A 27,878-nucleotide genomic window follows, 5' to 3' on the forward strand; every position below is an offset into this window, starting at 1 on the left:
AACAAAGTATTCTTGTAGCTTCATAAAATTACAGTTGAACCACTTTTAATGTCACATGGACTATTTTAACAATGTCCTTACTACCTTTCTTTGCCTTGAACGTGTCAGTTGTGTTGCTGTCTATGCAGGGTCAGAAAGCTCTAGGATTTCATAAAAAAATCTTAATTTGTGTTCTGAAGATGAATGAAGGTCTTACTGGTTTGGGGCATCATGAGAGTAATTACTGACATAATTGTAATTTTTTGGTGAACTATCCCTTTAATGAAGTGTTAACAATAGATTTATTAATCTTTTTTTTTTTCAAACACACGTTTTGCTTAACAAGATGTTAACTGAAGGACTGGAGTCATGGGTTACTTGTGGATTATTGTGACGTTTTTATCAGCTGTTTGGATACTTGTTCTGACGGCACGCATTCACTGTAGTACACCATTCTCATTGGTGAGCAAGTGATGTAATGCTAAATTTCTCCAAATCTGCTCTGATAAAGAAAAAAAAATCTACATCTTTGATGACTTTTTTTATTAACACTTTTTGTTGAGGATTTATTCGACTGATGCACTGCAATACCCACTAAGTGCCTTAAATTCATTAAATTGCTAAAACAAGACATTGAAGTTCAAGAAGAACCCCCTCAGACGTAGTGTTTGTACTGTAAGATACAAGACAGCTTGAGAGATCAAAGACATTTTTAGATAACTCTGACTGGATTCTTCTAAAAAGAAGAAAGACATATACACCTAGGATGACTTGAGGTGAGTAATTTATGGGCAGATTTTTGGGTGAAGTAAGGAGTGGTGGATAATTATTGGGGCCTGTGTGAATGTGTTTCGGCTTGATGTTTGTTGAGCACTGCAGATCCTGTAGAAGTAAGTTGTAAAAACATAAGTTGCAATTTATTCCCCTTCATGTTGTATTGCCATCATAAAGAAAGCTTGGTTGAACTTTTCCAAACTAGGAGAAAATCAATCAACCAATCAATAAAACGCCATTTTGGCCCCCAAAATAAAGCCTTGCTCTTTTATTGTCAAAAATATATAGCTGTTAATTACTGCCCCCTATAGATAGTTCCACATACTACAGGCTATTTGTGCTCCATAACACAACTTAGTTTTTTTAATAAAATAGTATTTTCCTGTAAAGACTCCAATAATCTATTTCGTGCTCTACTTTGAAACTCTATGTTTAATTTAATGTGTTACTTTCCTGTTTCTTCGTAATGAATTGTGCAATTTAGCTTAGTGAAATTCCTGAGTGTATTTTGTGGTGCATACAAAATACTGCTCGCAAAATCAAACTTGACACAGCAGTTTAGATTTCAACAAAACTTTATTTCACTTATACAGTTTATAAAACCAGCTTGCCTGCTTTGATGCCAACATTAAAGGTATGTGGGACATTTGTTTGTGTGTGTGTATGCGTTTGTGTGTGTTTCAGTTAGAAAGGCTCAAAGAAAAAGGCTTGAGAAGAGTGTTTTGATCATCTTATATGTGTATGTGTGTGTGAGCGTGTGTGTAAGTGAATACAGGGGTGCTGATAAGGCAACATGCAGTCTTCAGTTTTTTGTGGCTTCAAAGAAAGAAAAAACTGCAATGTTTGATAGCTTTGTCCTAGTTACCTACAGTAGACACAAGCCTGGGGTGGATCTGAGTGACAGGACAGGGATGGGGTTTGGGTGGCCATGATGGCAAGGCTAAATGAAGATGAAGACAGTCAGATCTACATTTCTTAGCATTCCCCAGGTAAAACACAGTGCCTACAATCAGCATAGGACAGTGCTACAGAACATACCACTGACAGACTTTGCAATGGAGCTGTGGTATGGTATTGCTTTTACACTGCGAGCATCACAAATTCATGATCGCACACCGACTTCACATGCATCGCGACAAAATCAGGACAAAACAGGATGTGTGAAGATTGGATCTCTTCCTATAACATTGAAAATCCTTGTCCCAACTGGAACAAGACCTCATGTGTTTAAGCTAATGAAGAAATGCAAGTCTAGCACAGCTACATCAATACGAATAATTGTTTTTTTTGTTTTACAGTATCTATGTTTACATTTTGTGAATAAACATATTTGTTCTTACTCTAACAAATCACACGATAAGTCTATTGGTCAAGCACACAGTAACTCTATTCTGCACACATACTGAACTAAAGGAATGTAATGTATCTCTTAATGTACAGACAACTTGTCATTGCGTACATTGCAGCATTTTCAAGACTAAATAAATTGAAACATGGCTATGATCTCACGAAAATCCAGACGCACTTTGCTACATGCCCTGATGAAATGAAATGTATTGCTTTTCTTACATTACTGGTCATGCGGATTTCTTTTTTTTGTTCCCCAGCCATGATCCTAAAAGACCACCTCAACCTCTGAAATCAGCCTCTGGGCTTCAACTTTTGTGAATGTATGAGTGTGTGTGTGTTTTAGGTGAGGTGTGGATGGGAAGAGGAATGACAGTAACACTAGAGAACAGCATGAGGACACCACAGATGGAAAGGAGGAGAAGCGTCACACATCTAACGGCTACAGGGCTCAGGGAAAGTCTTTTTCAACTCTGGTTTTCCATACAGTCACAAAAAAATATTGGTAACATCTGGAGTCTGGAAGGGGTGAGGCTTTGGAGCAGAAACTCAGAGGGAAGAGAGGGGACCGTTTCAGCTTCAGGCCTCTGGACTAATAACCCTGATGAACAGAAAGAACACAGATTAAGTCATTTCATATATGGTTTAATCATGGTATTCACATCTACGCAGATGCAGATGCCTTGGACACTTTCCAAGAAGAGAGTTCACAATCTTATTGCCTTAGTATGTATTTATGTAGGATTTTATTATTATTATTTAAATTAATAATTGTATTCAGTATTAATACATGCAATTAAAAAAGTGACAGTAAAGACATTTGTAATGTTACAAAAGATTCCTCTTTTAAATATTAACAAATTTTAAATAACAATATAAAATATTTACAGTATTTTAAATGCAGCCTTCGTGAGCATAAAATACCCCAAACTTTTGCTGTATATGCATGGGGAGAATTTTTATGTGTATCTTTTATTGTATGCTATGCTGTTTTTTTCTTTTTTGATACAAATAAGTTTATCAACATATCTAAGTTGTTGTTGTTTTTTTATTACAGAATAATCAAATTTGTCTCTCTAATGCTTCAAAAAAAAAAGAAAAAAAGGAAATAATGGGAGACCAAAGTTCACTGTTTTCATGGAAAGTCCTTTTTCTCACCTCTCCACCGTCTCCTCCTTCCATGCCCCCATGAGAGAAGTCACCCTGTGAAATACAGACACTGTTAACATCCAAGAGACAGCTGCTTTCTGCTTAAGATCCATCTGGCATTCATCAGTGAATCTTCACATGGACAGCTTTTGTCATGTTAAACAGCCATACTAAAAAAATATCCATTCAGACATGCAGGGATGCAGCACAGCCACGGGCCTCTCAGACACGGTCTCTTCAGATGCAGGAAGCGAGCGAGGGATGTAAACGATGGTCATGGTGAATGCAGCTGGCAGGCACATCTTCTTCTGTCTCTGTCTCTGCTGTGCAGCTGTGCTGAGCTCTTCTGCTGAGTCACTGTCAGGACCAGACTCTATGTCCTCCTCAAAGGACTTCCTGCCTCAAAACAGTCTTAAACTAATCTCTTTCCTCTTTACATCCCCAACTAAATCTAAATCAGCATAAAATGCTGTTTGCAACCTAGTTTACTTTCATAATCTAACATATTTCAAAATGAAACAGGCATTTCAACAGGATATTGTGATCTTACATTTGAAAAAAAAAAGGTTTTTTTCAAGTGCATTTTTTTCATGAGTGACTCAGCTTTTGTACTTGACAAACAGCTTATGTACTTGAAGTAGAGTGCACCCATGAATCATACACAAAAAGAACAGGAACTTTTACATAAATCGGGAGTTTTTATATTTATGTTGATTTTAAAGCATAATTGCTATCTGTATTCACTGTTAAAATGAGTTACCATCAGCCATTTAACTATGAAAATTAAAACGACTCCTATACAGTATTTTAGGGACCTATGCATATTAATACATAGATATTAATACATGCTTTGGATGATGTACTGAAGGCCAAACTTTGGTTCTAGGTAAGCCATAAGCCATTATTCCTACATGCACAATGTCAAATCATTCAGAATGAGTAGTATTATTAAGATTTATTTTTTATTTTTATAACAGCAAGTAACAAGTATATTGTGCAAGGAAAACATGCATCCATGAGCAGTTGAAAATGCAGAGTGCAATAGCTCTCTGCCACTGATAAGCTTTCTGATGATGTGAAAACTGTTTAGAGTCATTTACTTGATGAATCACATCATTTTATTGTATCTGTCCTGTCCTGCCAGAAAATATGCTCTGGTAGAAGATGAGTTATTATTACGGTAAAGATCCCAGGTTGTTAGTTGATGCAATGGGAATGAGAGACAGGTAAATATGAGGACAGATCTGTCATCTGTCTGTCATCTGTCATTCAAGTCACCCTCACGTGTGTTAATAGAAAAGATTTACTTTTCTTGATGTTAACATAATTGTGCTGTCAAGTGACTAAAGATCACTGCATTTCATTAAGTGCATCTCCAGTGTTGTTATTATTACTTAAAACTATTATGAGTTAATTCAAACGAAGCTGAAATAAAGTAAAATATAAATATTACATGAAAATCTTAAACTTAAAAAAATAGAAGTATTGTCTTGGCTACTAACTGAAATTAAATAAGTTTAGGTTCAAGTACTAAAATTGCTAAAAGTAAAATGAAAATAAATATTAAATATGTTAAGAAAATTAAATATGTTAAGAAACACAAAAATGACTCAAATATAAACTAAAATAATAATTAAAAATACAATAAATAATAACACAAAAATATTACCAATTATGTGGGTAATTTTTATCCCAGCGAATTACTAAACACTAACAATATTAGCTCATTAACATGATGGAAACTGATGTGAATTCGAGTAATCAAGGAGGTTATTAATGCAGCCATTCTTTCTCATTATGCACAATGAAGAGTATGACTCCAGGGGGGATAGAATAAAGGTAACTGAACTCTGCTGTTATATGGATGGTTGTGCACATTCTCCCCATCAGTTCGATGTGATACAGCAGTCAGTTCAAGTTAAAGCCCAGTCTCATATGCAGCATGGAGTATACTGCATATGCCATGTTCACAGGCTATACACTAGCATTTCTCTTTACAACCAAATCAACCATTCCCAACCCCATTTAACAAGCACCTCATATAAAGCCTCATCCTGATAACAGCACAATTGTAAACAGGGAAAAACAAACAGATTATGTTAGACACAAAATACCAGTATTTATACAGTAAATACACAGTTTAATGCAGTATAATCAAATAGATGTCGAGTTTGTGGTTATCTGAGAACAGACATAGATCCCTTAGGCTAGTCTTAAGTAATTTAAAAGTGTTTTAAAATGCAATACACAAGAAAGATTCAATATGGTATTTAAGAGATGTGAATTTAATTTGACTTCGGGGAAAGGGCGACATCTAGTGTAGTGGAGATCTCACCGGGTTGACCAGGCCGGTCGATGCTGCCACGTTCTCCAGCCCCTCTACCGTCTTCTGTCCAGCTTCATTAGTGCTGCCTACCGCTGTCTCACCGACAATATTCGCATGGTCAGTGGTCCTATGGGCAACTGTGAGGATCGATATTACAGAAAGTAAATATAAAAGACTTCCCATTTCTCAGTTTTTCTATTCTATTCATGTTTATATATTTCTCACCTGTGTTTACTCCTGACACCACTCCCTCCTTTGTCTTGTTACCTGGCATATGAGAAATAAGCATGAAATGTTCTTCAGAAAATTGCGGATTGGTATAAAAACACCAGATTAAGTTCTATATAATTAGAGGCAAAGACAAGCGGCTATTCTGAGTCAACGTGAAATATGTAAATTTTACATTGATATGGTCATAGCCTAACAATAGGCAGTGTTTTCAGAACAGCATTTATTTAATGAACGCTGGATAGTTTACTGTACATACTAGAGTAGAGATCATGTGAAAACAGAATCGAAAAATGTATAACAGAATAAATATTAACAATGATATAATAATAATAAAGTAGCTACACACAACCGATTTAAAAAAACATGCAACATACTTGAGACTTTGAGACAAAAACAGTAATATTATGAAATATTATTAAAATATTGTAATATTATTACAGTTTAAACTATATTTTTATATATTTTAAAATGCTATTTATTATTGTGGTGGCAAAGTTGAATTCAGCAAACATTACTCCAGTGTCAAGAAACATTTTGTGTTATTCTAAAAGTTGAAAATTATAAATTTGTGGAAACCCTGAGTTTTTTTTTCTTTCTTCTTTTTTTTTTTGGGGGGGGGGGGGGGGGGTTAATGAATAGATGGATTGAAAGAACAGCATTTCTTAAAAATTTTTTTAACTGTGTAAGAAGTCTTTACTGTCAATTTCTAAACATGTAAATGTTTTTGCTGAATAACATTCTTAAAAAAAAGAATAATAAAAAAGACTGATCCCAAATGGTAGTGTATGCAAAATGCTAATTACTGAATAAAAAGTAACATTTACTGAATAAACAGTCACATTTAGACTTTTTTTTTTCTCTGTGTCTCAGTGACCAAAATGTCAGGAGTTAAGTCTTGATAGCAGTCAAATCTCATCATTTAAACCTGCTTACTTCTCTGTTCACAGATGATAAAGGACTATACAGATCTATGCAAATAAAAAAAATACAGCACCACTTCAAATGCTTCATTAACAGGCAATGACACTACGCTTCAAAGAGTTTGTCTGTCAGTCTTAGCTACATCTGCCCTCAATATCATTCTATCACACACATGCCAGTCTTGCTCTCATCAAGCATTTAAAAATTCATCACATAGGTCATGTAATATTTAGAAGCAAACTGCTTCCGTATTACTCTACGTCTTTCATTGATGCATAAGCATTATTCCGTCCATTTCAATTCTTAGACTTCTCTTCTTTCTCCATGTTGTTTATGCGAAAGCTCAGTTTTTGAATCGTTTCTGCATGACTGAGCACATCTGCTCTCCTGCGTTTTTTTCTGTATGTGCCTTAAAGGAGATCTCTTTATATTTCGGCAAAGTGTATCTTATATTAAGCGTTTACACCAACACTTTCAGCTGAGGAGATCTCCACTGCGTCATACAGTGATGATGACGACAATGCATCTTCAGAACATACAGTTCTGGATCATTCAAGGCCATTCACAGTATCAAATGCAGTAGCTTTGACACTCTCGAATGGAGAATAAGGAACCTGATTTTGTAACAATCAACTTGAGTAATGACTACATGCTCTAGTGCACATAATGCCATTTGAGCACTCTGAAGCCCCCTGACAATACATGCACTAGAACGAGAGCAGATTCGCGGGCCTGTGGCCTCAGCACAGGTGACCTTGGTGGAAAAGTGCTTACAAAGATGACATCACATCATCCAAATGCATGCTGGGTTGATTGTTGATCTGATTGGATTAGGTGAGATTAACACTGTCAGGTTATAGGTGATGAAAACAACATCAAGGGGAGAAAGTTTCAAGTGTTTTCTTGAACACTCTATGGTGTGTCTATCCAGGTGGGAATGCACTGAATACTACATAGTCATGGTTTCGTGTTGAACTGTTTGTAGTTTGTATTTCAGTCATGTTCTCGCTACGCCATCTGTTCATTTCTGTGCTGATGAGCATAAGCAGACGCTATGGGGCTGCAAGCCTGTGACATAACACTTGAGCACTGCACCTCATTTCCCCAACTCTCTCTCTTTCTGTGGTGGCGTTGGGGGATGGTGAGGGTTAGTCATCACAGTCCACTCACAACCAGGCAAATCCTGCTGCAACGGAACACACGCATGGAAGATGGGGAGCGCAGAGAGGGAGGGAGTAAATGCTGCAGTGCTCAGCTGATCCGCTCTATATGCCCACCTTACTTTCTCTCTCATTCACATGCACATAAACAACAAATTATAATGCGTGCAGGACGGAATAGTGTGCAGAATGTTAGTTGATGAAGTTGGAATTATATTGTATTGGACAGGTACATAACAGGTAAATAGCTTATTCACATGCACATGAATGCATGCAGGAAATAAGTGTCAAAAAGAGTAAAAAAAAAACAAAAAACACATCTTTGCCTAAAAGTAGTGCACAATGCACTTTTATGCATACATAATTAATTATTAACTGCACACATTTTTGTTACAAATTACTAGTTGTTACATTGTTAATAGTGTGAGCATGTTGGACTTAATTCAATTAAATTGTGCAATATTGTATAAGACATGCATCATAGTGTATTGAGTAAAAAAAAAAAAAATTCTTTATTAAATTATGAAATTCATTTGAAATATTAGTGCACCCACATCTTATTGTTTTTTTTTGTTTTTTTGTTTTTTAGCTTTTACTATTTCCAGTTCAGGTCTGCACTCCCAAAACTTTAAATTTCACCACACCCTAGGTTTCACTCCCTGCTCCATTTTTGCAGCATTTTTTTTTTTTTATCAGTTGTGTATCTCAGATTCGCAGCTGCTTCCATCTACACTCTCACAACCCCTCAGCCGACTAGAATACAACCTCAATGAGACCCTCCTTTTTCTCCACACACACACACACACACACACACTAATGAAATGCAGACTCATCCATCACATCTGCATTACATCTATTGGGAATAATTGCAGAGACCTTTATAGAACACAGCTATTATTACCACTGTCAGTGCTGCATTATTTTATTATTTTTACCCTGTGTGGGATACACACACATACACACACACATATGGAGAGAGACTAGCTGCAAACATCTGCACTTACCTACATACATAACCCCTTCTTTGGTCCTGAGAGCTGCCTCTTCAACTCCAGCTTTAGTTTTCTCAGCGGCGGCCACCACTCCTTCCTTGGCCATGGAGAATCCTTTCATTAGAACATCCATCCTGGACGTTGAATATGACGGTGCTCTGCAGATGAACTGGGCCTGGTAAAATTTGCAAGGGTTGAGGGTTTCTGTCTATATGCTGAAAATTTCAGATGGCAGGAGAGAGGAATACAGAGAGAGATTCTGTGCTGGGACAGATGGATGCACGGACACTCTGGACGGACAGCAGTGGAATGAGAGCGAGCGAGAGAGAGAGAGAGACAGAGAACAGCGAGCAGGCGCAAGAGAACAGGATGCAGAGAGACAGAACCTGCTGGATGCTGCAGTGCATTTAAGTCGTGTTGCGGCTACAGCCCCCACCCACAGCCCCTCCACACACACACACACACACACACACGCGCACTGCCTCTCACAGCAATGTCGAACAGACTGATTACATATTTATTACGCTCTAGCCAGCAGTGCATTACAACCAGATGCTTCTTACAATTATTGCCATGCTCTTGCACCTTGGGGACACACGTCCTCCCTCAAAGCCTGGTTGTTTATTCCTTTATTTTTGGGAACTAATTTGAAAAATTTATTTGTACAACCATTCTTATCTGTCCAATGAAAATATACACTTTACTAATACAATAGTTAATGAAGAAAATTACCATAACAGCAGTAAAAATATATTTGTGTAATATGTATATAATATCATGTTTAGTGTATATTATAGATTTGCAATAAAGCAGTATTTAATTTGTATCTAATGAAATATATTTGTATTTTATACACACACACTATTAAATATATTATGTAAATTAAATGTATAGCATGTTAATACAGCATAGCATATATTTATCTTTATGAGGTTTTTGTATTAATATGATGTAAATTGTAAACTAATATACATTTTTATTTGAACATTTTATTACATACATTCATATAATGTATTACTATCACACACACACACACACACACATAATAGTAAAATATTGATGTAATATGCATTTTAATATAAAGTATACTGTATGTTAATATTTTAATATTTGTATTTTATTATTTTATTTTACATACATAAATATGTGTACAAACACACTTTTTATTTAAACAACAATATTCTTTCTTACATAAAGTGTTAATACAGTGTAATATACATTTATATTTTTATATTTTATTACACACACACCTTAATTTTTTTAATTAAGAGGACATATTAAATTATATAGATATATAGCATGTTAATTGAATATGATAGATTTATATTTATCTTTATTATGAGGATATAATGTTCCTGTTGACATATATAGAGTTAATATCAAAGTTTTGGGTGTGTACTATGTTGTTTTTGTTTTAGACCTGCAAATCGGAATGTAAAAAAAAAAAAAAAAAAAAACCCAATTCAAACAAAAACAGCTGAATCATTCCTTACTTCCATGCTAAAAATATTTTGAACTGTCAGCTGAAAGTCACAACTCAGCAAGAATTATATGGTGTGATGCAATCTGATTGGCTGAGGATAACAAATACCAACCCACCTGGTGGCTGTGGATTGGTTAAGGATCACAGGATGATGACTGACACAGAAGCTGTGAAGGAGCACTGAGGCCGGAGAGCAGTAATCTCTGATGGGATCTGACAGGGCCGCTCTCCCACTCCACTGTACGTCACATGGTCAGCTGTTTCCATTCGGGATTAAAGAGTTTACAGGCTATGAATGAATGACATACTCTGGCCCAAGCATGACATTCTACAGCAGTTACCAGTCTGATATGGAATGACATGCAACACATATATGAATTCATGACATGAAAATAACAAAAACACTAAGATTACAACTGATTGGAAAAGCACATAGTAAAGAAAGAGGTAAACAAGGATTCATATTACAAGTGGTGCTGCTATCTCACCAACTGGGAAATGATTGTCAGTACTTAACATAAACGTGCAGAGAACTAAGCATTTATCAGGCTGTAGACTGCTGTGTAGTCTATATCTAAACAGTTATTCTGCCAGCATGACATAACAGAGAGCTGAGAATAAGCTGATATCGCGCTGTCAGAAGAGCTCAAAGGATCAGAGATTAAACAGAGAAACACGGTACAAAAATATCACACAGAAATACATCCGAATGCATCTCACCTTCCTGCTAGTGTTTTGCAGGTGAATACACCAGATGTTCTCTGTTCCTCTACTGCAAACAAACACATGCCAGTCAGAACATGCTTTAATGGTAATCATACACTGTGTTTTTCTTCATGCTGGGATTTCCCATTGGAATTGATTTGACATCAGGCACTGATCACACTTACAACTAAAAGCAAATGAAAGGACCGAGTCTGAATAAATGTGGGTTGATATCGTGCTTAATTTGTAGCAAGGACATTGTTAAAGTAGTCCATGTAACATCTATGGTTCAACCATAATTTTATGAAGCTACGAGTAAACTTTTTGTCCTCGAAGAAAACAAAAATAATGTGTATAATGCGTTAAGGTACTGTCGTGAACGTGCATCAAAGACTGACATGGAAGAGAAGAAATGGTTGAATAAAGATATTTTTGTTTTCTTTGCACACAAAAATATTCTCGTAGGTTCATAATATAACGGTTGAACCACTGATGTCACATGGACTATTTAAAAATTGTCCTTACTACGTTTAATATCTTAATTTGTGTTCCAAAGATGCACAAAGGTCTTACAGGGTTTGGGACGACATGAGGGAGAGTATTTCACTTTTGGGTGAACTAACCCTTTAATTCTGTAAATCTCCCAAACATTTTTTTACAGAGTTCTGCCTTTGTAGATTCCATGTGAATCTACTCATTAGTGAAATTAAGCACAAAAAAAAAAACAATACCAACCAGCTATTGCTCAGCCATTTGACACTTTTTTGTTAAAGTACGTAGTTTCCAGCTAAAATGTGTCCTCACATATGTGACCCTGGACCACAAAACCAGCACATTTTTTTATAGTTTTATACCTGAAAGCTAAAAGCGAATAAATAAGCTTTCCATTGATGCATGGTATGCTAGGATAGGACAATTTTTGGCTGAGATACAGCTATTTAAAGTTCTTGATCTTACCAACCAAAAATTCAGTTTTTATATATTTACAATAGAACATATACAAAATATCTTCATGGACCATGATCTTAGCTTAATATCCTATGATTTTTGGCATAAAAGATCACTTGATAATTTTGACCCATACAATGTATTGTTGGCTATTGCTACAAATATACCCCAGCAACCCTTCAAAATGTAAATGTATTTTAAATGTATACTAAAAGCCCCTCTTATCTTAACATCCAAAAATATTTATTATATAATAAAAGTAGATCATATCATCCCCCTACTCTTAAGTAAGCAAACACCCTTTTCTGGTCAAGGTTGAGTCAGCCTAACTGATTTGAACAGACAGGAAGTCTGTGGTCAGAGTGAAGGAAGCCACGTTGTGAAGCACAGGCCGAGCGCTGGTTGCTGGGCTTGGAGTGGAGACCCAGGAGAGCCCATGTTTGTTGTCACAGCTGAGCTGCGCACAGTTGAGGCAGTCAAGCGCAGACATGAAGCCAGAGAGGACCACCACACCACAGAGAAAATGCCTTCTTAGTTTGACAGTAACTCATTCTCTCTGTGTAAACCCCCACCTCAAGCAGTCTAATTCTAGTGCGACCTCTTGGTAGGTGGGATGTTTTCACTCCAGACTGAGAAAGAGCAGCTGATGTCTGCTCCAAAAATGGAGTTTGGGAGGCATGGTTTACAGAACGGGGTCAGCGCTAAGAACAAGGGCTCTTGTGTGTTATAAAAACTCTAGTCATTTATCACTGCAGACAATCTCTGGACTGGAACCATTGCACATATATGGCTGCACTAACATCTATTTCATTTTTTTTTTTCTTATGCAAACAATTTTTGAGCCAGAAATATGAAATTCACGCTTAAAAATAAAGTTTCTTTATTGCCATCTATGGGATCTATGCAAATATAGTATATAATATCCCTGGAATCTTTCCATTGCTCAAAAGGTTTATAACATTGGAAAAAAGTTCTTAGATTATTAAAACGTTCTTTACACTAGGAAAATAATGGTTCTTTTAAGACTTGTTCACTGTTTTTCCAACTGATGAACGATAAAAACATTGACAGCAATCAGAATCCGTCGGGCTTTAAAGAGCTGGAGTATTTAAAGTGACAGATGACAATTGCAGTCAATATATTTATAATAAACAGAATGTAATCATGCATTGGTGTGGACGCTAATATAGTTATCTTTATAATTATTATTTTTTGTTTGAACGTGCCTTTGTCTCACCAACGCATGACAACCTTAAGTAGTGCTTTAAAAATGAAGTTCAATGGATGAACATTTGAGCTGATTATTAGTTAATTTGCTCATCGTTTTTGTTCACTGTTAGTTCATTACACCTAAAGCAGTAACTGATTTGAATGAATTGAACTTTATTGTTTAGCGTATAAACCAAAGACTAAATAAGTAAAAGGAATTAACATTGACTGGTAGAGCATGGCGCTAACAATGACAAGGTCAAGGATTTGAATAAAAAAAAGTATACACATGAAACTCCAAACTGAGTATAAAACTAAAAATTCATTTTCTTGTAAACAAGCATCATGCTTGAGACTGCAATGTGTGAGCTTGAGTGTGAAAGGGAGATGTAACTTTGCAAGTAGCGCATTGCATGGGTTTAAGGTTGGTAACGAGCAGCAGATTTCCTCCTATTGTTGGAGGGTGTTGATACTGTCCAGGGAGAGTGAGGGGGAGTGGGAACTGAGAGGGTGGGGAGAGAGGCATGCTGGTGAGGATACCGGCTGGTTTGGAAAGAGAGAGAGAGAGAGAGAGGAGAGAGGGGTGGGGAGTTTCCAGGATTGTTTACGGTTAGTTTTAAAAACTGCCATCTGGAGGAAAACTTTCAGTACCTCTGGAAACAAGATGGGCCGTACTCTGCCTCTGCTGCTGTTGGCCGTGCTGAACTCTCTGAGCTGCCACAGTGAGGTGAGGGCCAGGGACCCTGACGTGGAGGAAGAAGAGACTGCTGGGACTGGAGGAAGGGCACAGCAAATTTCTGCCACCTTTAGGACAGCTCACCTACCCTTGCCACATGAACATCACGGCATGCCGAAGCCTTCAGAGGGCAAACCTCAAAACTCAGCATCCCCCTCAAGAGAGACTGTACATCCATCTGCACAGAGAGGGTGAGTCAAATTGACATATTATTTCAAACCATGTCTATTGATATCTGTATATTAAATTGTGCGTGAGTCGGGTGAGAATATTTCATTTGACATTAGTGATAAAAAAAGGTGTGAAGAATATATTTGTTGTATTTGTAAATTTGTTAATCTATCTGTCCTGTTTGACTTAAGGTCATCTCTAATATTCATAAACCTTGTTTTCTTCTTTTACACTACTACTCAGACATCAGGAACAGAAATTGTATTATTATTACTTACCACATTGTTGAATAATACTACAGTCAAAACTATGAAACAACTTTAACTCAAATTAAAATAGAAAGGATGGTGAACAAAAGCGGTTATAAATCAAAATTGAATAAATCACAATTTAATATAATTTTTTTTTTCCAAATCAAAGCAGCCAAGCGTCTACTTGAGATCACAAATGTAATATTTTTTTCAGCTTAATGAGGTGCATCCTGGCATACTTTTCTTTCTCTGTCTGGACCAACCTATTCATGAAAATAATAATAATAATAAATAAACAAATAGTTAAAAAAAATAAATAAATCTAAAACTTTATTAAAATCATATAGTATAAAAATAATAGTAATTTTTGTAAGAAATTCTTAATTATAAAATGCATTTTTTTTCAGATAATTTAAATTCTGTTTTGTAATTCATATATAGAGGTGTAATTCATATATAGACAATTTATTTCAAGCATTTACGATTAAACCTTTTCAAATATTTTGTCATGTGTGACTGGTCTCATATGTGCTCTGGAATAATATTCATTTATTTATTTGGCTAAATAACCAACACTACAGTATACAACAATACAACCCACTGAACAGACTGTACATGTATCCCACACAGTCTTGTTTTCATTAGTTTCAATATTAAATATGCCATTAACCCTGGCTTAAGTCCATTGCATTCTCCCTTTGTTCTGAAATGAATTTGCCCGGGAGGCTTGATTACAGTAACCTTACAATGAAAATACATGTTAGAGCTTCAGTGATCTAATCTGAACAAATTGGTAGGAAAGTATTAGAGTGAATGAGTTCCAAGTCAGCGTGAAATCCAATATATGCATGCAAATGTTTAGCTGTCCACTTCTATTCAGCTCTCTTAAATGTGTTAGCTGATGTTTTGGTCTTGGTAACACACACATTAACTCTGTATGCTGATTTCTTGAGGATGAGATTCAATGAGAGAGGAATTAGACCAGACTGAGCATGCTCAGTACACCATAAAAGTGAGGCAGAGGAAAGGTACCCCTACAGCAGTTTTCAAGGGCATTTACCTTTAAGTCTGGACCAGAACAAAAGAATATGAGCAACAGCTGTGTCCAGAAAAGACATAGGAGGAGTGCTAATCAAAAGTGTGTAGGTGTTTAAAGGAAAATAAAAGAGATAAAAGACAGGCAAAGATGAAAGAAAGGTAGACTGATGAAGAATGTGCAGATGTGGGTACATGGAGACAGATTAATGATAAAGCCGTAAAGCAGCAGATAGGACAGCATTCAGCCAAACTATGACCGAATCAGTCTGTGAATAGGGGCTGAGGTTTTACTGGACAAAGGGACTATATGGTTCAAGGTGGCAACAAGAGGAAACAGGACAGCCCACCGCTATCTAATCTCTTTGTTTCTGCAGTGGATGCACAAAGGAAGGTCAGTAGAAAAAGCATGAGTAAGGGGTCGTTCATACAGGACGTGTTCTTGCATTTGAAAACAGCAAGAAAAGAATAGAAACGTTTTAAAAGTTCAAGTTTTTTTAACTTGACAAGCCATCTCAAAACGACTTTGGGGAAGTCGTGGCCTAATGGTTAGAGAGTCGGACTCCCAATCGAAAGGTTGTGAGTTCGAGCCCCGGGCCGGCAGGAATTGTGGGTGGGGGGAGTGCATGTACAGTTCTCTCTCCACCTTCAATACCACGACTTAGGTGCCCTTGAGCAAGGCATCGAACCCCCAACTGCTCCCCGGGCGCCGCAGCATAAATGGCTGCCCACTGCTCCGGGTGTGTGCTCACAGTGTGTGTGTGTGTTCACTGCTCTGTGTGTGTGTGCATTTCGGATGGGTTAAATGCAGAGCACAAATTCTGAGTATGGGTCACAATACTTGGCTGAATGTCACTTCACTTCACTTCACTTCACTTCAAAACGCTGATCCTTTGACACGGTATGCTGAAAATACAGGAACGCCACAGAGTTTAGAAATGCATCATATTTCCCATAGAAACACAATAAAAACGTGGAATGTGGATGCATATGCAGAAACCCATGCCTCTAAGAAAAGCATCCAAGTCATTTGAGAGGAATAAACTGTGCATGAAACCGCAGACATGCAGCAGAAAGAAAGAGAACTGACATGGAAAATCCTGTTTACGTATTTTTCAGTCAGCTCTTATATAATGTTCAAAATGAGAACAGCACACAGTTTATACATAATCAGCAATTATAGCATTCATCACTGTTGGGAAATGAGGCCACTACAATGCTATTACAAAACTGCTATTGATTATTAATGCTATTGAGCAATTGAGAAGAGTTGCCACTTAACAAACTTCTCTAACTTGGTCATTTTTCACAAAATATACTTTGTGTACTTTACTGTATGTTTATGAAATACTACACCACAGAAAAGCACAGACTTGCCAAAATAAGATTGAGGATGTGTAGACATCGTAATCAATGTGGGCTCATCAGATTCTCTCTGATACAACAGAAAGTTAAAAACAAACATCATGAAGTTGCCAATGGAAGGACATAAAACCGTTTGCTCAGCGATTATATCTAGCCCTGTGCATGTTGGGAAGCGTACAATAGGAAGAAAAAAGCATATATCTTCATCAGTCTGTGATTGCTTGTAATCTCTGCTCTCAACTTTCACTTTACCCTTGTCTTTCTTCTTTTATTCTATGTTTTATCTTCCCAAACCTTCTGTCTCCTGCCAGAAACTGGTGTGCGTATGTAAATCACCGTATGGTCACCACAGCCGTACTCTGCACTACGGAGACTCAGACTGAGAAATCTGTGAACCCCTGCTCTGATGGAGCTCCTGACTGTCAAATCATCATGTGAGTCACATAAACCTCAGATCATAGGTTTCTACTGTGCTTTGCTTACTGGATGTTGATGATGGTGATCATTGGGTATAGGCAGTCCTCACGACCTGTATACAAGCAGAAGCAGATAGCACTCTCCTCTATACACTGGATGTGTTGCCCAGGTTATGGAGGACACAACTGCTTGGAAAAAGGTAACATCACATGCAAATACGATCAATTTCAATGTCATTTTACACAGATGTACACATAGGAATGTTAGGAATATGTGTGTTGCTCTTTGGCCACTTCAAAGGAAAACATCAGTTGAGTAGTCCATTTGTGAACCATCTGTTGCTTCCTCTTTGTCTATCTTTTCCAGACAGAGCTCCAGAGAATGAGACGCTTGCTTTAAAGTCTGATATTAATGACAATGGCAGCTCAGGCAAGTCTGTTGTTTTGGGCAAGGCTGGTTTTACCTTTAACCTTTCATACCTTTCCTTTTCTGCAAGGGTGCTTTTTTAAAACAACCTTTCTGACAAACAGAGGAAATATCCTGCAGGCCTTTGGTTCAGTGAGTCCTTCAACAGGAAAGAGAGAGTCAGCTGGCAATGGATAGCTGGAGAAGCAGAGTCCTATGCAAGCACGCAAAAGCAAACAATCATTTTTTTAAAAATAACAACAACTTAAAGTTATGTTTTCCACATATCCAAAATATCTGGCAAGTGAATATTTTGATGGCAGAACATTTTTTTCCAGAAGCCATCCTTTGCTCTCAATGTAATATTTTAGTTGATTTGTTTGTTTATGTCTTATGTGTCTTATGTGTGCCAAATATTTTAAGTCTCATACTATATATATATATATATATATATAATATATATATAATAAATATATATATATATATATATATATAAACAAAAAACAAAACATTGTTAGTAAAAAAATTCTATTTGGTTTCATAATATGTTGGGTCATTAAATATAACATTTGTGAATTATTTTAAGCACTGTAATCTTCTAAAATAACCCCTCTCAACTGGGCATATGCGTGGGCCAAATATTTACCCTCAAACCCAAAATGTTCTGGTTAACTTCCTTCCCACATTCTCCCTGAAAAAACTAAACGTGTTTGTTCTTCTTTAGGAGGTAAGATGGGGACTGACCAGTTGGAAGATACAAAATGGGTTGACAAACCCATACAGGAGGCTCCTATTCATGGTTATTCACCAAACCAGAGTACTGTTGGTAAGCTGCAAAATCAGCATGCAGGAAGAACATTTAGACTTGACACATTACAGTAGGCATGTGAGATTTCACCATTCAGAAGTGAATGGCTTGACTACTTAAACAATGATGTCTTCTGGAAGATATCCGCTCTTTTCAATAAACAAACTCCACCGTGATGTAATCACCCATGGACGGAAGGAGACAGGGCAAAAAGTCATCAGTGAACTACAAGCTCAAGATGAGTCATAGAATAGATGATTGTAAAGAGGTTTATAGCTTCTCCTGGAGTCAAGCCTCATTTAAAGAAAATGTTATGTATAACCACTGAGCTCATTCAGTTTAAATGCAAATAGTCTTTAAAGGAACATCCATCAAAAATGCATTTGCTGTTTTAAGTCAGATATTCAGTGACATAGTGAGATGTGTTTGTTTAGGAGGCCTGTAAGGAAAGGGTAATTCCTGATGAAAACAACATAAAAGCTCATGCAGGGCCCGTCAGGCATAGTGATATCCTCTAGAGACTAGGGTTCTGGCAGGGAGACTGACTGCATGAGCTCAGCGATTTAAAGCTATTTCTGTAGCTGTGTGAGGAATCAATATGCTGATATATACACTGCATTGGTGGCCCAGTAATGCGTGACAAAACGAAATCTCCACAACACAATGCATAGGACTAATTTCATTCCGTTGTGTTTTAAATATTCCAGGTGCTAGAGAAGGGATCCCTACCCCTCAGCCTTTGCCATTCCTTGATTCATCCATTCTGCTGTCGATGCATCAGTTAATGTCAACTATGATGAGTCAGCTTCAACCAGTGCTGGAAAGCTTCAATCAAACACTGACACATCTGTCCAGTGAGGTGGAAGCATTGTCTCAGGATTTGCAGCAGTTGCGGATGGAACAGGAAGAACATAGGGCCATGACCAGAGGTGAAGATCATAGCGGACCTATCGAGAAAAGACTAGAGTACAGCCATATCCAGATCAGTCAAATGAAAACCCAATTGGATGCACAGAAAGACCAGTTTGAGAGGGCCTTTCAGGTTCAGCAAGAACTGCATAAACACAACCTAACAAAACTGAAGGAAGAAATGGATGACCAGATCAGTCAAAGTCAGAATGCACAGGTTATCTATTCACTAGGACTACTTGAAATGATTACTCAAAAACACTAACACATAAAACAAGTGCATAATTTAATATTTATCTTGTGTTATACCAACAGGTGAATCTCCAGTCTCTTACTGAACTAGTTGAGGAGGTGAGACTTGGTCAGAAGAAGCTGGAAGGGGCACTGCAGAGAGAACGTGCTGAGTTTGTCAATCCGAGTGGAGGCCAGCCAACACAGGAGTCAGGAATGTGGGAGGCCATCAATCGACTAGAAGAGAAGGCACAAAGTAACTCTGCGAAGCTCAGCAGCTTGTCTGAGACTTCGAAGGAATCTGATGAAGTGGTCCGGGCACTCCAAAGAGACCAACTGGACCTTGAACAGAGCCTAGAGGAGGTCAAACAACGAACTGAGGTCCACTTTTCAGAGACTGGTCTGGAGGTGGAGGCTACTCGTGTCAGGGTGCTCAACAGCATTGGTGAGCTTACAGCTAACCTAAGTGCACACGAGGGTCAGTTGAGAGAAATTGAGCTTGACCTGGATAACATCTATCAACAACTGCAAAAAAATGATTCAGCAGTTGCAGAGCAGGCCTGTAGCTGCAAGTCGATTGGCAGTGCACTAGCTAGGTTGGAGCTGGAGGTGGTTAATGTGACACAGTTAGCCAAACTGAACCAGCTTGCACTTGAAGAGACAGATCTAGAAAGGAATCAGGTCACGGAAATGGAGGATCTCCATCATGGCCTGCTGAGCATAAAGGAGTCATTGGCCTTTGAGCAGGGCAGAAGCAGGAGTCTTCAAGACAGCATGTCCCAGCTACAGGCTTCACTCCTGGACAGCCAGCAGGAGATCCGAGGCCTGAGGCAGCGGGACAAGGACAAGGCGAATGATATTCAAGGCCTATCAGCCACCTTCTCTTCCCTCCTGAGCGATGCCATACGCCACTCTGAAGTACTGGAAGTGCTACTCGGAGAGGAGGTCCTGGAATTCACACACTGGTCACATAACCAAAAGAAAGAGCTCAGTATCCCAGATCTTTTACAGAAAATGGATGTGATGCAGCAAAAGATTAAGACACATGATACTATTCTGGCTTCCCTTTCGAGAAAGCAACCCGATGGGGATGAGATGAACAGCGATGACCCAGTGGCATACTTAGAGGGGACTGGTACAAATAACCAAGTGAGGGGGCCTGAAAGTTACCAGTCCTCTTTACCAGACACTTCAACTGGAGAGGAGGATGTTGATTATTCAGTAAGTGACTTCTGGAGTCTGGGAAAAGAGGTGGAGCAATTAGCAGGTAGAATAGCCATGCTGGAAGAACGCTGTGGAAACTGCACTGCGCCATCTGGTGGTTCTGTTATAGAACTGCAGGCAGATATAGCATCCCTACGTCAGAACCTAGAGGATCATTTGAGAATGTTTCAAAAACTGTTCAGTAATACAGAAGAACTGATCAGCTCAACTAGAAACCTGAATCTACATGAAGTTTGGAGACTGGTGAGAAAAAAAGAAGGAAAGAGAAGAAGGGGGAGTTTAAAGCAAGAAGACCAGATCGAAAAAGAAAAGTCTTCCAGTGAACGAAGCAAAAGATACAGTGAAAGAGGTAAGAGATCTTACTATAGTTATTTCATTTGCCATTCATTTTGAACATGAAGGTATTTGAAACTGAGACCTGCTTAATGTACATACAACACTGCCCCTCAGTGGACAACACTAAAACTACATCATGACAAAGCATTTTCCCTCTAACTGAATTTCCCTTTTTTACCTCCAGAACATGCTTGGTTACCACATTCCCCTGTAGTGTTCATTACAACCCTGGACTACAGAAGAGGACCTAATGGAGAGCTCACATCAAAAAATGTATCTGTAAACTATGGTGGTACTTTTAATCCTACATCAGGGGTGTTCCAGGCCCCAGAGACTGGATTCTATCTTTTTTTTGTCAACTTAGATTTTGAGAGAGGCCTTTCATTGGCTGTATTAAAGCGCAGCGGAGTTCCAGTGGCCTCTCTCAGACAGGAACAAGGGAAGAAAATGGGACCAGTGAGCCGAGCTGAGCTGCTGGAGCTTCGGCAAGGGGAGACAGTTACATTAGAATTGATGCATGGATCATTACGGAAAGCGCAGCCTGGGGACAACACACTGTCTGGAATATTGCTCTTTATTACAGAGCGCAAGGACATGCTGTGAAGAGAACTGGGTAAATGACAAAAGCATGGGAGGATACGTCTGAGTCTGACGCACTTGTGCGTCACTGCCAGACATGCTGTATTTTGTATGCATGCATCCTCTTCTTGAAGGTGCAAGAAGAACTTGTTGAAATATTATGTATTGTAACTGATTCTGGAATAATACTGAGAAACATCGTAAGTTAAAGAAATAAAGGGGAGCCAGTTATATAACAGAATTACTTAGATACCACCAGCCCTTCTGTTGACCTTTAAAATGTGGAGGATCTAATAATAAAGCAAGGAATAAATGGAAACAAGTTCCTGTGGCAATATGAAAAGGTACCAATAGTGAGGGAAACTCTATAGATTAAAAAAATGGACATCCAGCAATTCCTGCATTCAGTTTGATCACATTCAACGCAAATGTCAATCAAGAAGAAAAAAAAACCATAATGATTGTGTACTAAAATAAGGTAATTTACTTAATTTATACATTGGACTAATTCTGTGTACAGAACAGCTTTTCTTGGTAAACATAAGGCACCTCTCTTAAAACCAGGTGATGTGCACAATTAATTCAAAGTTCATATTATTCAGTTTTCGTTTCCTTACATATTAAACAATTAAAACAAATATATTGTGTAGTCATTTCTCTAGACACATGAGCTTAAATTAGTTCAAATATGATTTTACAAGGTAACTGGCATGGTTGCAATCGACAGAATAGGCTTGAGGACAACTGCAGCCCAAACATTTAGAAAAGACACAAGCAATGGGAGATCTGAATCTTCAATGCAAAGCAAAGAGTTTTATACCTGTATGATTTATATTTCTCAGACTGCTACAGCAACATATTTAAATGCACCCCAATAATATAACATTCCTGAAGACAGGAATGACCCTTTTTCTTTGCTTCAGACAAAGGACCCTTTAGTTTGAAATTAAACCTGTATTTCCCACAAGTGCTAATAATGCATGTTATGTTTGATTTAAGTTTGAGATTCCGCTCTTAAATAATAATAATAATAATATGCATTCACAATCTTATTTCTGAAAATAAAAAGTATTTTTATGTATATGAAAGTTGAACTAAAGTTGTCCTGACTTTTCAGTAAATTACATACAAAGGGTCTAGTTTTACACATTATTGAAATGGCAAATAATGATAATTCACATCCACACTTTCATAGGAAGTCATTAAATGTAGAATTTCATCTTAAAGTCATAAATTTAGTATTTGAAAGTTTGAGCTGCACTGTAACAACATTGAGAATGTCAGTTGCAAGAACAGTGTTAATAGTCCTTCAAGTAAAAATATTTAACAGAGTAATTTATACTATATGACATGACATGAATAAATAGCACATGCATTTGCATTATTCTATCACATTAGACATTTATGAGTCATATGATTCCCAAGCATCACAACATTAGATTGAAGGCAAAACTGTTTAAATGAGGCATTGAAAACAGCAACCTAAAACGTATGAATCAGATGTGATATAGTGAGGTTGAGTTGAAATCTGTTGGATAGAATACAACAACGTTTATGAGGCATTCAGGAGCAGTGGGCATACATCTGCACAGACACACCTGCTATAAGCCAGACCAGATCTGCCATTCTGAGAGATTGAAAGTCACCATATCTTCTAGATGAATAGATCTTATATGGTTGCGGTGTTGGCAATATTTGACCGGTGGTACTTCAGTTTCTCAGGCCAGAGCTGGAGTAATGGTCACATTACTCCTGTCATTATACCTGAATTTTCTATTCCTAACAGTGAATACCTTCCCAGTCTTCAGAAAATGGGAAGGTTTTAACTAGAATACTTCATTGCTAACATTTTTTTTGGACAGATTCTCAGAGAGGAAAGCAGTTGAAGAAAAATAAATCAAAAAGGCTATTAATTAAAATATCAAGACGTAGTAACATGACATTTTTTGTTTTATACATATAGGTCATTTTAATTAAACAGGGTGTGTTCACTATTGATGCATCAGTGGCAACAGCTGCACATGATCCAAATGCAAAGTTGTCATTTTGTGACACTAGCCACACTGGAGCATATCCCAAGCATATTGATGGGCGTTTAGCCTGAATATCACCCTAAATATGTCCGCCTCTCAACTCAGTCAATAACAGAGGAGTCAGTCGTCATGCCTTCTCCCAAATGGCTCCATCACTGCTGTAACCATGCCACTCCTCCATACAAACGTATCGTATTACACAGCTTTCACAGAAAGCTCCATATGCTCTTCGAATCTCTCCCAATACATTACTGAAGAAGGAAAAATGGTGGATATGGGGATGATGCGAGTACCGATGACTGCAGAGCAGATGTCCTTAGTTCCTCGTGGATGCATTATGGCACATACTATCCAGCAGAGGGCGCTACATGACACTAAGAGCGTTACTGCAACAGGGCGAGGAAACACAGCCAGACAAGGAGGCAAATGTTCAGCTCAGAAGCACTCCCACAGGTCTGTTTAGGAACTGAGGCAATAATTCATAAAAATGAGCATAAATATCTCCATGATTCCTCTTAGACTGCCATTGGAGGGAAAACTGATCATATTTTGATATCCTGTGATTCAACCATTTTGGCAAGTGTTTTTTTGACTCGAAGAGCTGTGAGGCGAGAGGCTGGGTTGTGTGCCCAGCACTCAGACATGAGCTTTAGCATGGCCCGTAAGCACTGTGTGGAGACAAAAAAAAAGTTCAACTTTATGGCAAATGTATTCATACAATACATTTTTACATGACTTTTAACTTAAGATCTGCAGGTTACTAAAAAATTCTCTCTCACATAAATGCTGTTCGTTTCAACTTCCCATAAGAATTCTGGATTAAGAAATGTTTCATGAGCACCAAATTAGCATATTTGAATGATTTCTGAAGGATCATGCAACACTGTTTGTTTCTGTCTTTTGAGTTTTTCCAAATATTTTAACTGAGCGCTGTTGAACTAAACTGCAGTGGTAGATCTTACCTCGTCACTGTTCCAGCGATTAGACACCACTGGTCGCATGCCTTTAACACACACCACTTCCCTCATGTCCTCGTAGGACGGTTCTGAAGGTACCATGTCCCAGTATGGCAACTGATACTCCTCAACAATACCTGCACAAAAAATTAATATTATTAAAACAAACCCATCACATATTAAGAAAGGAGAGACATAAAAATGCTTTGAAATGTGTACACATTTTAATCTCACATACACATAAACTAACCTCCTGTCACGCATCGGCGGGCCATCTCCCAAACAATGAGCCCACAGCTGTAAATATCAGCCATTATGTACGCTTGGAATTGGTGCTTATTTAGGGTCTCATCCAGGACCTCTGGTGCCATGTACCGCCGTGTGCCCATCCTTGTGCTCAGAGGGACGTCCACCTCATTGGTATCACTAAAAAAAAAGCAGTTGCAAATGATTGCATACTAGCTGAAAATAAAGTATGCTTCAATTATGTTTTTGTTTTATGTTGCCGGTGTGTTTGCATGCATTTCTGACTGTGTTTTGCAAAAGTGTCTTCACCTGTTGTATTTCACAGCCAGGCCCAGATCAGCGATGCAACAGGTGCCATTCTTCTTTATGAGGATGTTTTTGCTCTTCAGGTCTCTGTGAGCGATGGCAGGTTTGCCCTGTGTACCGTAGATCTCTGTGTGGAGGTGGCATAGGCCGCAGGCTGCAGAATAGGCCAGCCTCAACAGAGACTGTGAGTCCAGGGTGGTGTATTTCAGATAGTCATAGAGAGAACCATTCTCGTGGTAGTCTGTGATGAGGAAAAGCTGAGTGAACGCTCCCGTGCCCTTAATATCTGCAGCTATAAAGCCTGGAGCAAGATAGGGAAAAATGAGTGTTAATGTAAATAAAACACTAAATCTGTAAATGCTATATATCAGGGTACAAAACTACAAAACAACTACCATGATTCAGCTAAATGTCTCATTGTACCTTAATATTATAATATTTTGAAAAAATAAAATGTGTTTGACTCTGTACGTAGATAATGATCATTTTAAATGCATATATACAACATAATGTGTGTCCCTACTCAGAGTCTTTTGCTTTTTTTTTGTGATGGAACCTACCGAGTATATTTTCGTGCCTCATGAGCACCGTTTGGTAAATCTCGGTCTCTCTGAACCAACTAGCCTCTTCACGGGTAAAGAACACTTTCACCGCAACCTTTTCTCCTCTCCAGCGACCAAGCCACACTTCTCCATACCGCCCCTTCCCGATTTGACGTACCATCTGAATTTGTTTGGCAATGGTGCGCTGGACCTGTGAATCGACATTGGACAATTAGAAAACTGGACAACCAAGTATCAGAAATCAAAATATTTCACAGTTACATTTTCAGCAGTTTGTGATTACTGGATAACAGGGGTGTAATGATACACAAACATGACGGTTCTGTACGTACCTCAGTTTTGACAGTTCGGTTTGATTTCAGTACAGCAGTAGGAAAAAAACTAAACATGAAAGTTTTTTTTGATTTGTTTGTTTACAATGGTTTACTGAACAAATCAATCTTTATTTAAATAAATTTAATTATATTAATTTTCTTAGGGATAAAAATCTACATCAGCTTCTCCTCTAAACTATAGGGAGCCCTTTTAAATTACTGAAAGTTTAAAATTAACAACAGAGCCCAAACTTAAATTCAATTACTATTTATTTGTAACTATAATAATCAACACTCAAATTTAAAAATTGTATGCAAACATGTAAACTGTTTTTTTTTTAACTAATTGAGTGATTACGTGAGGGGTGAGATGTTCATTCATGAATATTTAGCATTAAAAAGTAATGAAGTATAAAAATAGTAATAAAATAGTAACAGTAATAAAAATGTTGCCTCTTAAGAAGCGTCAAAACAGCATTTATTATCTGAATTTCCTGAAAAAATTGAAGGATTTGTTCGGTACATATGCGTACTGAACTGAATGACTGGAAATAAAAATGTTTTGGTACAAATACGTGACAAACAAAACAAAAAACACAAAACAAAATTTCTGTCCAATAAAATATATTTTAGAATCTGTGCAAAACTACAAACATTTATACTTTCTAAAGAAATTTCCAAAATGAAAACCACAATTCTCTGATATTTACTGGTTTTCAATGACCATGTTATAATAAAAACATGTTCAGAAACAGTGCCTCACCAGCAGGGGGAGCCCTGAACCGGAGCCAGTGCTGGACTGACTAATGAGATCTTTGAGAGACTCTCCTGCAGGGATGAAGGCCTCGTCCTGCTCCAGATCTCTCTGGTACCGTCTCCGTCCCGTCTGCAGCTTATACCTGATCAAACAGCCACACAAAGCATATAATCACCTTCAATATTGTGTTACATCACAGAAGCCTTCCACAAAGGGATCAGTTACTTATTACTAAGAGACACAGTATATATCCATGCATTAAGGTCAAACATAAAAGGTGCTAAATTTACTTGACTATCTTAAACAGGTGTGCCTCTACCAGTGTTATCAGTGTGCTGGTCAATGATTAACAGACTGAAATGCATCTTTCATTCATTTCAGCTGGATAACATGTCATTATGAAATAAAAGTCTCACCTGTAGTAACACACCACAGTTATGGTCACCAAAGTGAAGCAACACACCGTCACGGAGATCAGAAAGGCCAGCAAGTGTGTGTTCCATAATGGAGGCTCTGGATTACAATGAGATCACAGAGTTTTAAAAACTGATAATAATAGGAAATGTTTCTTGAGCACCAAATTAGCATATTAGACACTGAAGACTAAAGACTGAAATAATGGCTGCTGAAAATTCAGTTTAGCCATTACAGGAATAAAAACCTTACTAAATATTACAAAAAAATGAAAAACAAAACTATTAAAAAATATTTAAAATTGTGTAATGTATTCCTGATTACCGTATTTTCTGGACTATAAGTCGCACTTTTTTTCATAGTTTGGCTGGTCCTGCGACTTATTTATCAAAATTAATTTGACATGAAACAAGAGAAATGAACTAACAGAAAACATTACCATCTACAGCCGCCAGAGGGCGCTCTTTGCTGCACAGTGCTCCTGTAGTCTACACTAAGCAGCATAGAGCGCCGTAGTCTCACGGCTGTAGACGGTAATGTTTTCTCTTGGTTCTTGGGTCTAAATAAATGCGACTTATAGTCCGGTGCGACTAATATA

The 27,878-nt window shown here is 37.7% G+C and overlaps 3 protein-coding genes across 4 annotated transcripts in view; 1 reads left to right on the plus strand and 2 right to left on the minus strand.

Annotated features, from left to right (window-relative positions):
- Window positions 1–1,310: 1,310 nt before the first annotated feature.
- Window positions 1,311–9,295, minus strand: sncgb (synuclein, gamma b (breast cancer-specific protein 1)). 2 transcript variants are annotated; one of them, XM_059532294.1, is made up of 6 exons: window positions 8,892–9,295; window positions 5,801–5,842; window positions 5,585–5,712; window positions 5,286–5,303; window positions 3,259–3,303; window positions 1,311–2,701 (listed from the first exon to the last, which is right to left on the minus strand). In XM_059532294.1, exons 1-6 carry the CDS (start codon window positions 9,010–9,012, stop codon window positions 2,693–2,695), a joined length of 363 nt encoding a protein of 120 aa, XP_059388277.1. In that variant the 5' UTR covers window positions 9,013–9,295; the 3' UTR covers window positions 1,311–2,692. The 2 variants fall into 2 exon arrangements, with proteins under 2 accessions (XP_059388277.1, XP_059388278.1); XM_059532295.1 differs by lacking the exon at window positions 5,286–5,303 and having other exon boundaries at window positions 8,892–9,285.
- A 4,218-nt stretch (window positions 9,296–13,513) lies between these two features.
- Window positions 13,514–22,329, plus strand: mmrn2b (multimerin 2b). The gene is given in 10 exon segments (XM_059531614.1): window positions 13,514–13,843; window positions 13,845–13,893; window positions 13,896–14,151; window positions 17,094–17,216; window positions 17,292–17,398; window positions 17,566–17,646; window positions 18,329–18,430; window positions 19,120–19,538; window positions 19,637–21,125; window positions 21,297–22,329. Coding segments are annotated over 10 exon segments (3,375 nt in total). The 3' UTR covers window positions 21,716–22,329.
- A 642-nt stretch (window positions 22,330–22,971) lies between these two features.
- LOC132122257 (bone morphogenetic protein receptor type-1A-like) overlaps window positions 22,972–27,878 on the minus strand; it is a 50,381-nt gene continuing 45,474 nt past the window's right edge. Inside the window, exons 7-13 of the mRNA XM_059532296.1 lie at window positions 27,283–27,379; window positions 26,873–27,008; window positions 25,793–25,985; window positions 25,236–25,533; window positions 24,931–25,106; window positions 24,687–24,817; window positions 22,972–24,392 (exon numbers count right to left, since the gene is read on the minus strand). Coding sequence (XP_059388279.1) covers window positions 24,267–24,392; window positions 24,687–24,817; window positions 24,931–25,106; window positions 25,236–25,533; window positions 25,793–25,985; window positions 26,873–27,008; window positions 27,283–27,379 — 1,157 coding nt within the window. The 3' untranslated portion in view covers window positions 22,972–24,266. The remainder of the gene's footprint in view (window positions 24,393–24,686; window positions 24,818–24,930; window positions 25,107–25,235; window positions 25,534–25,792; window positions 25,986–26,872; window positions 27,009–27,282; window positions 27,380–27,878) is intronic.

The sequence above is a fragment of the Carassius carassius genome, chromosome 40 (genome assembly GCF_963082965.1).
Source record: "Carassius carassius chromosome 40, fCarCar2.1, whole genome shotgun sequence".
Taxonomy (NCBI): Eukaryota; Metazoa; Chordata; class Actinopteri; order Cypriniformes; family Cyprinidae; genus Carassius; species Carassius carassius.